The 12,807-nt window shown below is 48.4% G+C and overlaps 1 protein-coding gene across 4 annotated transcripts in view; it reads right to left on the bottom strand.

Moving 5' to 3' along the window:
• Positions 1-11,925, bottom strand: part of LOC128911574 (uncharacterized) — a 30,772-nt gene extending 18,847 nt beyond the window's left edge. Inside the window, exons 1-2 of one of the 4 annotated variants that reach the window (XM_054206704.1) lie at positions 11,599-11,925; positions 276-1,129 (exon numbers count right to left, since the gene is read on the bottom strand). In XM_054206704.1, the coding sequence (XP_054062679.1) occupies positions 276-1,129; positions 11,599-11,647 (903 nt within the window). In that variant the 5' untranslated portion in view covers positions 11,648-11,925. Of the gene's footprint in view, positions 1-275; positions 1,130-11,349; positions 11,501-11,598 lie in introns of those variants that run through there. The other 3 variants (XM_054206705.1, XM_054206707.1, XM_054206706.1) reach the window with 3 other exon arrangements.
• Between the last annotated feature and the right edge of the window lie 882 nt (positions 11,926-12,807).

Raw genomic sequence — 12,807 nt, 5'->3', positions numbered from 1 at the left:
GAAGATGACTAACTTCATAATCTTCATTTTAAGACCAGAATCAAGTCCATCCTCTAGTCTAGGGCTTTTTGAAACATCAGATCTCCATAAGCCATTAGTCATCCTTACCCCACTCTTAAAAATCAATTGTCAAGATCTCTTGCTTACAACAGTTTCAGGGGAGATTTTCTAACTCACTCAGATGTGCCCTAGTTTGTGACAGATGATAGGACTTGAACTCTGACTGAAGTATTTGGACAGGCCTAGCTATTAGATTCACTTTAGGTGTTTCTTACCTCACTCAGTCTACAGCATTCATCCATGTATTCATCCAGACTGTCACTTGTGGGGTACTTCTTCAGCTGATGACCATGGATCTGAAGGTCTTGCATGCTGCCAAAATTCTCTGGGAAATTGTCAGTAATTGTCTTTGGCTCTTCTATGGGAGGTGGGGTGGGAAGAGTGTTTTCCCTGGGAACGTCTGTCTCTGGGGTAGGTTCCTTTTCCAGAGATTGCCTTTCGCTTTGGTCAAAATGTTCACCATGACTTTCTTCCTGAGGGACGCTGAAGTCTTCTAGGGAAGCTGTAGGACCCTGCACAGCGTCTGCCTCCTGACTGTAGTACTCAGCTTGCTTTTCACTCTCTGGATCTTGGTGGCCGACATTTCTGGCACGCTCTTTACATGTTCTCATTATCAGATGGTCAATTTCTGGAGAAGAAGAGGTGCTAAGCACACCCGAGTCACAAAATGAGTCTCTGCTGTGAAGCACAAAGCTCTTCTCTGAACCTGTCGGCGTTGATGGAGAATTAGCCCCACTTGGCAATTCAACCCCTGAGTCCTCGGATTCAAATTTGGAGAATCTGTGAAGTCGGCACTTGGATTCAAAGGTGCTGAGGTCAGGCAGGGTGGCTACATAGTCTGTGCTTGCTGGTGCATCTGCATAGTCTGGATCTGCCAGGGCAGCTGCGGCATTGGGATTTCCCTGGCAGTCCGGTGGGAGGCTGGTGCCGGGGAGATGGGACTCTTCTGTGCAGGCTGTGTCAGCTGGAGCCTCTGGGATTAACCCTGGGTTTTGAATTCCTTCATTGCTCAGTATCTTCATATGTGTTAGCACGACTTTGTCCTCAGCACGTGGGCTCTTCTTACCTGCTTAAAAGAGAACAAGCAGAAGGTCACAGGAGGCTACGAAACTCAGTGTATGGTGCATCCCCTGAGGGATGTGAAATGTAAAACTGTCTATAGTAAGGTGGTAGAGGAGGGAAGCCCTAATTTGTTTTTCTTGAGCTATGTGAAGCTTTCTTGTATGCTTTGCTGCCACAGAAGTGTTGTGTTTCATAGCCCCAGAGTCCTTCAGGGGAGTCATAAATGCACACTGAGTTCTGATTTAGCAGACAGAAAACAACACATATAGCCAGATAACTTCTTAGTGATCACCTGCATATAGACACAGAGAAGTACATGTTCTTTCAGCATGACAGACACTAATTTAAGGCTAAAATATTTCCTCTGATTAAATGTATTCCAAACCAGCGGAAAAAAGGGTAAAATGAAATCTCTTTCCATAGGCTTAAGTGAATTTTGGGTTGCAACAAGCAATTCGCAAACTGTTTGGTGTTCTCTGCAGTATTCTCTGCACATACAGGTGACAAAAAGCAAGTACTGATAGGAGAAGCAAACAAGACACTGTAGATCTTTTCCGCTCCCTGTATGGTTTTAGCTATGAAGCAATTTCTTCAAATGAACTCTTCTTTGTGAAAAGAAAGGAGATGGGGGCAGCTTTGTTCATGAGCTTTTTGCACATTGACAAAGAAGACTTGTTTTCACATCACAATTATTTCACACAGTAATGTGGTAGAACAGTCTCTGGATGAAAGGCTGATCTACAGGAGTTAAAGATCTGCCCCTAGGTTTTCTTACTGTTTTTCTGAATCAAGTATTTCACAGTGCAGACTTCTGCTTCTGATATGAAAGAGGGTGAAAGCTCTGCATCCACCCATTAGCAAACTGTAAATCTCAGCTCCAAATCCATCTGTTTGTGGATTTGGGACCAGGAATTGTTGCAGTGCAAAACTTCAGTTTCTCTGGTATCTCTTCCCTTATTAGTGCCTGACCCAGAACACCTCAGAGGGCTACAATGCATACACTTTTCAGGATATCTTACTTCCTACTTCATTTCCTTTCATTTCCCTCTCCTAGTTCCTTTGTTTTTGCCTGACATCAAACCAGCAGCTGCTTTACAAGCTTGCTCAGGGTAGGGTAATTATCCCTAAGTAGGCAGGGAAGCCTGGGACCCCCCCGCTACCAGTAGAGTGGGGAGAGCTCCGCTGTGCAGCCCTCCTTCACGGTAACCCAGAAAACTCCCTGTTTCAGAAATAACCTGTTTTCCAGCCTTCCCTCCTCCAGCTTGCTTTCCGCAACGTCCACAGACAAGGGAGACTTTTATTCATTAAGGCCAAACTAGCTATTAAATGAATCATTTTCTATTTTATTTAAATTCCTTCTGTTTGATCTTGAGAATTTCTCTTGACCTTGAGAAAGCACTGAAACATGCCCTTTACTGTCCATAGGCAGACAGAGATTTAATATTTTACACTGGAGTTTCAAAAGGGCTGTCAGTGATAAATAATCCCATATGATGGGCTTTTTATGTCACTTGGGCATGTAGTGCTTATAGTCCCTTATAGAAGACCTTGTTTATCATATAGAGAATTGCAACGGCCTCCTTTGGTCTCTCCACTATGAAGAGCCACATTTGGGGCAGTCAGTGCCAGTCTGCAGTGCAATACCAGTACGTTGCTGTGGTGGGGAACAAGAGAAAGACATTACCCATGGAAATATCACAGGAAAGCTCATGAGGAGTTGCCTGTGCTGGGCTGGGTAACAGCCCTCCCACTCTTGGGATGAGCATGATGGACCCTGAACTGAGGACCAGGAATAGGGTCTATCCTCTTGGAAGGAGAAGGTGGAGCTGAGACATTACTGGTTTGGAGTGAAGAGGATCGACCTGCTCAGCTGCAAACACTTCTTGGCAGCAAGAGGCAAAGTGTTCTATCTGCATGAAAAACAGAAGGCGTACAGGCTCTTCTGATGGCATCACCACCCCAGATGGCACAACAAAACCACTGAGAGTCAGAGAGCAATAGCATTGCTGCACTTTCTTTTTAAGAACAAATCATACAGCCATCACTCTTACCAGGAATTACTATATGCAATGGTAGTCCCTTCCCACAGACTCTGATTGCCTTCACTTATTAATCATGCCATGTTTTCCTTTGATTGGAGATTCTCTCTCTCTCTTTCAATCTGCCCCTTTTTTTCTTGCTTAACCGGTTTCACCCTGGCCTACACAAATATTTCTTTGTCTGAAATCAGGAAGCAGCATATTAAAATGAGGTCTTGCTGCTTACAGAAGATGTCAGATGCTTTAATTCATATCTTTTATAAATACAAAAGCTACAATGTGTACCAGAAGGCTTGGCTGGAGTAGAAAAAATAAAAAATGAGATTAAATCTCTGAGCCTCTGCGTGAGGGTCCCCTTGATGCCAACAACCGCAGTGCTGAGAAAGGTCTGTGCTCTGGACAACAGAGTCCTTTGCTCTCCCCATCCTGTGGTCACTAGCAACATCGCATGGTTTCACAACAATTTCTTGTTTATCTGTTCTAGGCTGCAAACCATTGATCTCGGCACTGGCAGGTCCTAGTAACCACAGTGTTTGAGCATTTCTGATTTATCCTCCCAGCCCCTTGTGATGATGCAAAATGTTATCATCCCCTACCACAAGTCCAGAACAGATGCAAAGGATGGCAGGATTTTGCAACACACTTAGGCACCTCATCCTCACGCGTTCAATGACACTTTCCCATGGTCAATGAGGTCATCTGTGCTACAGCAGAGATCTCCCATGATTAAGGCAGTGACCTGAAACTCAAGTTTTTCTTGCTGCACCTCACTGAGGGAGCAGTCTCTTCTTCCTCTCTGTGAACCGGGTTATGGAATCTAAACCACAGGGCTTCCAACAAGCATATTGTTTCTGCTACAGATCTTGAAAGAGGCATACAAAAACGCTCAGCTCTTCCAAGCGTATTGCTAGCAAACACCAGAATGGTGCAATTAAAGCTCATCTGTGCAATTACCAAAAAAAAAAAAAAAAAAGTTATCCAGACCCTCAGCTGCTATAAATTAGCTCATTACCAGGGCCCCTAACAGAATTTTGTTAGCTAATTCTGGCTGAGGGCTTGGCCTGCGAGTGCTCAGTACAACAGTACCAGGGGCCCAGAGCAAAGCGGGGAAGACGGCGGCCTGCCTGGCGCTGGAGGGAGTGTGCTGTAGGGGTCTGGTTACAGTGCTGCGTGCAGGCTTCTGACGGGAGGTGTGAAGAGCTCCAGAGAGCTGAACGGCGGCATGAAGGTTGGTAAGATGTATTTACTTGTGCTGGAAGCCAGCCAGGTTTGACACTGCTGCTCCTGGGAAATCAGCCAAGAGGGTTTTTTTGTTATTGTTGGGTTTTGTGTCCTTTCCCCTGGACTGATTTTCCACACCCCTTCTGGGGTGGGGGTGAGGTATGGACAGATGCTGCTTTCAGGCAGCTGGCTGGGACACTGGTATGGCAGCAGGGGAGAAACTGGAGTTGTGCGTCTACGCTTAGGAAGCGGTATAGCTTCCCGCAGCATCTTCGGCAACACATGTCCAGGTCAAACATTGTCTTGGGTTGAATTGTGCTACTTGGCTAGTAGCCTTCTCAAAGGGTTATATGGCTCTGTAACCACACTAGAGATAAACAGGGTTCCCTGGGTTGTAATAGAAGCTGTAACTGAGGGTGACTGATTATGTGTAACCTTGTGCGAGTTGCTGGACTTCCTGTGCCTGTACAGTTGGAGAATAAGACTGCTTCCCATCTCATAGGGAGGTGATAACAGTGAACTAGCTGATATCTGAAGGTAATTAGTAGGAAGTGAAAGGAATTGATGTGTCCCAGCTAAGTCTCTAGAACTTTGCTTTACTTCGTTTCCTTTCCAAATTGCTTTGTAGGATACTTGTCTGTTGGCGGTTAGCAAAACCTAGCTGAGAAACTTAAATCCTTCAAAGGTGGATACGCTCTCATCAGCTGCTGTCCTAAGGCTTTCCTTTCCTTGGAGTTTTAAGTCCAAGTGTATTTTTCCTGTTGCACAATAATTAGGAGCTGCCAGTGCACAGCCTAGTGTGTTAATATAGAGATTTCTGACCTGAGGAAGGAGAGAGAATATCTAAATATGAAATTGCTTTTAAGCAGTTTCTTTGAGAGTTGCATTGAGACGCACTCAAACAACAGCCCAGGCAAAACTCCTACGTGTTCCCAGTCCCTGCCCAGGCCCAATTCCTGCAAAAGCTCCCACCTTTCTAGAAAACCAGGCTGAAGTCTGTATTCAAATCCCTATACTCCAAAGCATTGAAATCCAGGTCCAGTTTTTTCTTTTTTGCCTCTATGCCCATGGCTCAAAGCTGTGTTCCACTGGCAATTCCTTCGGTGCAAGCCCTGTTAAGCTCTGCTGCGTCCCTGAGAGGGGTCTTTGGCCTCTGATGCACTGACTCAAGTATCATAGCACATGGTCTTCTGATACATCTGGCTGATGGAAGTACTGGTGGTGGGAATAGGCCAGGCTCGAAGCAGGATGAGTGCCCTGTGCTGCTTTCCTCCCTCTGGTCTGTGCCTACCTGTCTTCTCAAAATGTTCATGCTGATTTGTAGGCTGCTTGGCATGGGGGAGAATCACTGTTAAACAGGTGTGCAATGACTGGCACAACTGGAGCCAAGGCTTTGCTTGTCTCCGTCTGCCGTTGTGTTACAAAGGGTAGCAGCATTAGAGCCATGGCAGCCCTCTTCTTGTCCCCAAAGCCACTGCAAGGTTCATGTGCACAGCAAACCCACCTATGGTGGGTGGTGCTGGCAGGGTTATGTAGGGTGGCAGTCTTGGAGAGAGGCATAAGGTGAGCCATCCAGAGATGCTCAGAGTGCCTGTTCCCCTCCCCGTTCCCATCTACCGCAAGACATGCAACACCCTCTAGATTTAAGCCCATAAGGCCAGTACTTTCCAACTGTAGTGTGCCACAGGAACAGAACACCAGAAATAAAGGGCATCACCAATGACTTGGATTGCTGAAGTAGCAGGGATTTTGCACAGCTGCCCTGCAAAGGAAGACCTAAGTCAAACCCCATCATTCCTACCACTATGATTATCCCTAAGCACAGGAGCCAGATGTACATGGAAGCCCCAGAAGTGGTTTTTCGGCATCCCACAGAGCAGCCGCACAGCCTGCCCAGTCAATCCTCTCCAGCTGTGCCAAGGATTAAATCCTGTGCCGTGCAGGACAGGTTCTGTGATGGGGCTGTGGCCTCCAAGTACAGACTAAGAGATGATCATCAGCTTTTGAAGAATCATCAGGCAGCAGGAACTAGTGAGCTGAAGTCAAACTCATGACCTAGAAATGAAAGGCTGCCTCTCCTATTCAGTCCTTGCATTCCCTCATTTTCCTTCCTTCCTTTACAAAAAGTCTCCCTTTAGTCCTCTTGCTGCGAACACTGCTGGCAGTACAGCTCAGGTGGTATTTCCCTTTCACTGTGAAGAGGGGATTTTTTTTCTCACCAATGATGAGGTCTTGATTTCCCAGCATTTAAGAGAAAAGGGGTCACTTCCTTTCTGAAACAATAGGCATTTTTTGCTGCTGACTCTTCCCCTATATGCGCTGAGGGGTGGAGCTGGGTGGTGGGGCTGTACTGGCACCTCTTTCTCAGCACTAGCCCACCAGCTGGCCCCCACCCAGAGCCGCAGGAGCTGGGTTACCTTCCTAGCTGGGCAATGGCTGTTCCTTGCACAGCCCTGCGGGCACAGGGAGCCATTACATGGACTGGACCACAATATTTAGAACTGGATTACTCTTACGCTGCCAAAAAACCCAAAAGAAAACAACCCACAAACAAACAACCCCTACCGCAAAAAAACCCAGCAACCACTACAAATTGACCCTCTGGGAGGGAAATCTATCTCCACATAGCTTTGCTATGGACTTCCATGTGCTGAGGATCTCCCTGCTTCCTTGTGCTTCACAGGCCTGTTGAAGACCTGATGCCAGTCCTGGCGATGGCAGGGGTGCTGCTTGGCACCAGGTTCCTGCAGACAATCTGCCTTCCCAATGCCTTTCAAGCAAAACTAGTCTGTGAGCATGCTGCTGTACTGTGGGGTGCCCAATCTGAGCAAGGGCTTCTCCTAAACAACTAGGACACTCATGAGCCTAGGAATTTCTAAGGGGAGCTAATGGAAAGGTCTTGTGTCTTCAGTGCATCAGTTACAACCTCTATCTACAACAGCAGAAACTTATGAAGGCTTGAAAATCACTGTCATAGAAATGTTGGTTTGGTGCTTTGTTTTTTTGTTTGTTTGTTTGTTTTTTAACTGGAATTGTGTCGTAGTTTAACCCCAGGTAGCAATTAGGACCATGCATCCACTCACTCCTTCCCCGCTGCTCCCCCACCCCCCCCCAGGTAGGTTAGAGAAAAAAAGGAGGGGAAAAAAAAACTCGGTTTGAGATAAAGACAGTTTAATAGCACAGTAACGGAAGAGAAAATAATAATAATAATAATGGTAAAAGAATATACAAAATAAATGCTCTCACCACCCAGTGATCAATTGCCCAGCCTCTCCCGAGCAGCAATCGCAGATCCCTGCCCCCTGGCTAACCCCCATGTATATACTGAGCATGACATCTGTGGTATGGAATATTCCTTTAGTCAGCTTGTCCTGTTTATGTTCTCTCTCAGCTTCTATGCGAAGCTGGAAAAAGTCCTTGACTTAATTCAAATGTTACTCAGTGACAACTAACACAGTATGTGTTATCAACATTATTCTCATACTAAATCCAAAACACAGCAGCTACTGGGAAGAAAATTAACTCTATCCCAGATGAAACCAGGACAAATTGTGACTGAAAAATTCATGTTTGCAGAGGAACACACTCCCATGTGGTAACTGAGTATTTGCATGATAGACCCAATCCTCAAAATTTCAATTTATCCATCTGGGGAACTGAAATGCATGTGGATTTCATGAGAGTATAGATACAATTTGATTTGCTTGAAATTTTGAAGCACGAAGTTCTTGTATCGTTTGGCTCCAAGATGCTCTCCAGTCTCACTGATAGTTGTGTGAAGTTCCTCCAGATGATAGTTCGGTAATACAATGTGACCAGAAATGTTATGGATCATCCATAGTTGCAGCTGGTAATGATAAATCCATATGAAATAGATGCTGAGAGAAAGATAACAGGGTTCAAGGACTCTGACTGAAGAGGCATTCATTGCTTTAATACGTATGTTTCAGAAGAGGAGGAGATAATTATAGCTCTTTTCAGGCAGTTGAGGAGGAATGAGAGGGAGATTGATTGTTTACTGATGGATATAGTTGGGTGAACTAAAGAGGAAATGGATTTCCAAGTAGAGAGGCCACTTGACATTTTTACAGCTTGCTTCTATTCATTCCAAGTGACCTGTGAAGTTTTTGAAACAGCGGGACAGGTCTGATTGATGAGTGACCTCTGGCAGAAAGTCCCCCTGCACAGCAGGTCCCCCACAGGCCACCTGGTTCATCGGAGTTACTTGTGTAGGCTGGCCGTCACCAGTTTTTAGACCAACACCTGACCTTGCGCAGAGCACTAGCTAAAGAGCCTCTCCCACTCGTTACTGCATTTACCCTGCAACTTACTTCTTAGGATATATAGCCCAGTGGGAAAACCAGGACAAGGATAATTTTGATGTAAAAGGATCTGTGCCCAAGTGCTCCCTACTCTGAAAAGTAACCACTCCTGGGATGGGGGGAGGCTCAAGGTCCCATAGTCACCTATGGTGCTTGTTTGTGAGACTTTGTCAGGGAGATGACAACTCTCACTAAAGACCTGCAAATCCTTCTCCTTGGATATTCACGTGTGCTGCTTCAGGAGAAAGCTTCAAAACATTCAATAAAGGAAATGGTGTTTTCATAAGCAGCCCTGTGTAATAGCAAAAGATTATTTGGCACACAGCTTGCTAGTGTATCTGAGCAGAAAATGAAAACAATGGAAACAAATATACCACACCTTGGCAAAAACTGTCTAATTTGGGAGATCTTTCCTTGCCCATCTGATTTGCAGGCTACCTCATATTACAAGGGAGTATTCCACCAGAAAGGAACTAGGAGATGGGAGGCCCTCTGCAAGGATGGAACTTGCCCCCCAGGGATGACAAGTATGTAGTAATTCAGGTTTTATTGCCTATAACAAGCTTGGATAAACAACTGTTCAATTGCCCCACAGACTAAAGCCATTAAGACCCCAGTGCTTCAACTGAAGCCAAAGGAGCTCATGAGTTGTATCAGAAAGGTCACTGTTAACCCATTCTTCATGTGCAGTCATTTCTGTCCCTAGGCAAGACCCCAGAGAGCTGCTTCTGCTCAAATAAGGTAGTGGTGGGCAGGTGGAACCATACTTTTTGGTATGTCTGAAATATTTTATGGTTGCAGTACGAGCAGTGACAATTTTTGGTTTGTTACTCTTGCTGGGGCCACACAAGGACCTTGGCGAGATAAAGAGGAGGAGGTGATGATGCAGGGCTCTGTAGCTGCAGTAAACTGAACTTGCTGATACAAGAGATCCTGCCCCTCAAGGACAGGGGGAAGATCCAGCCTATATGCCTATTATTGCTCTGCCACTCTTAAAAAAAGAGTTTGGTTTATATTCTCTATCTTAAGCTGCATTTGGAGATGTAACTTTAAAGTCCCTGCCACAAAGCTTGTAAGAAACAGCATATTCTTGACTCTTTCTGAGTAGAGATGGGGTCCAAACCAGGACACAAATAATATCTGGTGCCTCTTTTCCAGGCAGGGTGACTAAGGAGTGCTGTCCCTGTTTCTTATTTGGAGATATCCTAGCTGAATCTCTTTTTGATTCCTCAGTCCTTTGTGTGATAAGTCTGTTCCCTCACCAAAGCTTCTGCCTGCCCCTATTCAATACTGCAGTGTCTGGGTGATGAGGGACACTTCCATGTGGAAGAGCAAGCTTCCTTTCCCCTCCTAACCCTGCTGTCAGGCTTGCACTATATAGTTTGGGGGAAACAAGTTCATGGCCAAATTACCTCCAGGGAAAAAACAGAGCGGTTTCCACCATACAGTAAAATGATATCTCTTCAAACGCTCTCTACATCTTGTGGTCATGCTGGAGCGCTCTCACAGCAGCACTACTCTAGAGCTCTTTGTGTCACTGGGTAAAAAGCAGTCTCCAGACCAAACTCATGCAAAGCGACGTGCTTCAGCAGCCCTTGCTAGTGCAGTGCCCAGCAGTGACCTGCTCTGGCACCTCAGAGAGGCTCCAGCTCCCGCTGAGCTCTGAGACACTCACTGCTGGGAAGCGCAATCCCAGCAGTGAATGCCTGGGCAGATGCCCACAAACATGGCACCTCTGGTGACTCCACAGGAGCTGCTAGCACTGCAGCTGTCCAAGGAGGTAGGAATTCAGCATACAGATGGGAAGTTAGGACCCCAGGAGGCATAACCACTCCAACCCAGTGTTTTGCAATATCTTTACCATTCTGCTGTTGCACAGCACCCTATGCTTGAGACTCTGGCAAACCCTGTCTGTCACCACCTCCACGCCAAGCAAACCAACTGAGTGCAGTGATGTTAATGGGACAGAAACTGCAAATCTCATTTACAGCTGGCACGAGCCAAGCTGAAGGGTAAACGGGGATGCTGAGGGGATTCTGCTACCTGGGGCTTGTGATCTCACAGCCTGCAGCGCTGGCTAAGGAGTAAAGCATACGAGAGTCCTTGTGCCCGAAAAAGGCAGTTTGAGACCACATCATTTGTTTTGACAACAGACGTAAAAAGTTACAAGTGATCTGCTCCAGGACCACAGCTGCCTTCCCTGCCTGGGTCACCTCATCTGCGCAGAGCAGGAGAGAGCAAACACAACCGCTCAAACTCGGGACAATGACTCCCCGTTGGATGGGGATGTGCCAGCCTAGAAAGCGATCCGATATCCATCGCCAGCGCAGCGGCAGGCTGAGTGAGCGCAGACCCCATCCGTCCCCGCTTAGCGCAAAACCCCAGCGATACCAGTGGGACCTGTGGGCGCAGCCGCTCAGCTCCTAATTCCCCCCTCTTCCCCCTTCTGCTCTATCCCGGGCAGCTCGCCCTCCTTCAGCCACAGCCCGCTCGGAGTCGCCGCGCTCCCTCCTCTCCGGCTGCCCTCTCCCCAGCTCACAGACACAAAATAAACCCGTTGTAAGAGGAAAGCAAATCGGTTCCTAAAGCGCCATCCTTCTCCGCGGCAGGAGCTGAAGCGAGGAGGGGGCTTATTGCAGCCTTACCTGCCTGGGGGCAGAGGCAGCCGGCGAGCAGGGAGCGCAGCATGGGGCCGGCGCGGCGCGGTGCGGTGCGGTGCGGGCAGCCCGTCCGGCGGGGCCCGGGAGCGGGGCGGGCCGGACTGGTCTCGCCCTAAGTACCGTCTGCGCGGCCGCCGAGGGGAAGGAAGGGGGTGGCGGAGGAGCGGGCTCGGGGAGGTGTGCCGACAGCCCTCGGCTGGCCCCCGGGCAACCCCGGGGGGGCGGCGGACTCACCTCTCCTCCAGGGCGCTGCCAGGGTGAAGCTCCGGTGCCAGCTGAACATCCCGGCAGCAGCCGCCCTCAGGGGCGGGCGGGGGACGGGGGTGCCATCGCTGCCAGCCCTCCCCGGGCTGCTGCGCGTCCCCCGGCGGGCGAGCGGGTCCCGGGCTAGGGCATGGTGGGCAGCGAGCGGGCAGCAGGCAGGCAGCGCGGGCAGGAGGCAGCGCTGCCGGCGCGGAGGCTGCGGAGCGGCGAGCGGGCGCCTGGCCAGCAGTGACTTATAAAGGGAGCAGCCCAGAGGAATGCATCTCCTTTGGCTGATAAGCCGAGATGACTGGAGGGGTTTGAACTACCTTTGCAACCCCCGGAGGAGGGGGCGGGGGGGAGAAAAAAGGGACGGGAGAGAAGAAAAAGAAAAATGTTTCAGCACTTGCATAATGTCAATAAACAACCCCCCTCTCAAGTGGCAGGAAAGGAAAGGCTGGAATGTTTTGGGTGGGGAGGAGAGAGAGTAGAGTGGGTTTAGGTGGGTTTTTTCTTTTTTTTTTTTCCTTTCTTTTTCTGTTTAAATTGTGTGTTATGTGTTCGTAATACAAAACTCTGCCTTGGTTGTAGCTGGGGCTGCAGGCTATGGGTAATAGGGGTGAGGGGGAAGTGTCAGGACTGTCCCAAATGCCAGCTCCCGTGGGCACGTTTGTGGTGCCACCCCACTGGAGTGAACTCCAAACATGCAGGCCGGGCATGAAGAGCTCTGGCGTGCCCTGGGCATGGCTGCGCTCACCAGAGTGCTGCCTTGGGAAACACATGGGAAATTACTCCTAGGCTGGGTTTAAGCAATACAAGCTCCCTACAGCCAACAGCCCCGTGACCTATACGGGGTCTCTGCTTGCTAAGGGAGCGCCAGTCCCTGCATTACTCTTCCGCCTAGGCTTCTGCTGTCTTGAGCACTGTCAGGAGAAAATGCGCTGCTACACCGGTTAAACCGGCCTAATTCTGTGGACTTCAGCTGTCCACAGAAACAGCAGCCCTGAGGAGACTACAGAGAGCCAGTGGGTGCTGCAGCCCTGCTACAAGTGCCATGAGAAAGCCAGGCAGGAGGGGAGCTGTCAGGGGAGATCCAGTCCAGCTGACCCCTCACTCTGCTTCCCCAGGTGCCGCTTCTCCGGTGTCTCTGCAACAAACACCATGGGCCAGATATCAACTGAAGTGAATTGACTTTTTGCT

Source organism: Rissa tridactyla, chromosome 6 (genome assembly GCF_028500815.1).
Source record: "Rissa tridactyla isolate bRisTri1 chromosome 6, bRisTri1.patW.cur.20221130, whole genome shotgun sequence".
NCBI classification, from domain to species: Eukaryota; Metazoa; Chordata; class Aves; order Charadriiformes; family Laridae; genus Rissa; species Rissa tridactyla.
This window is presented reverse-complemented; position numbering and strand designations above follow the sequence as displayed.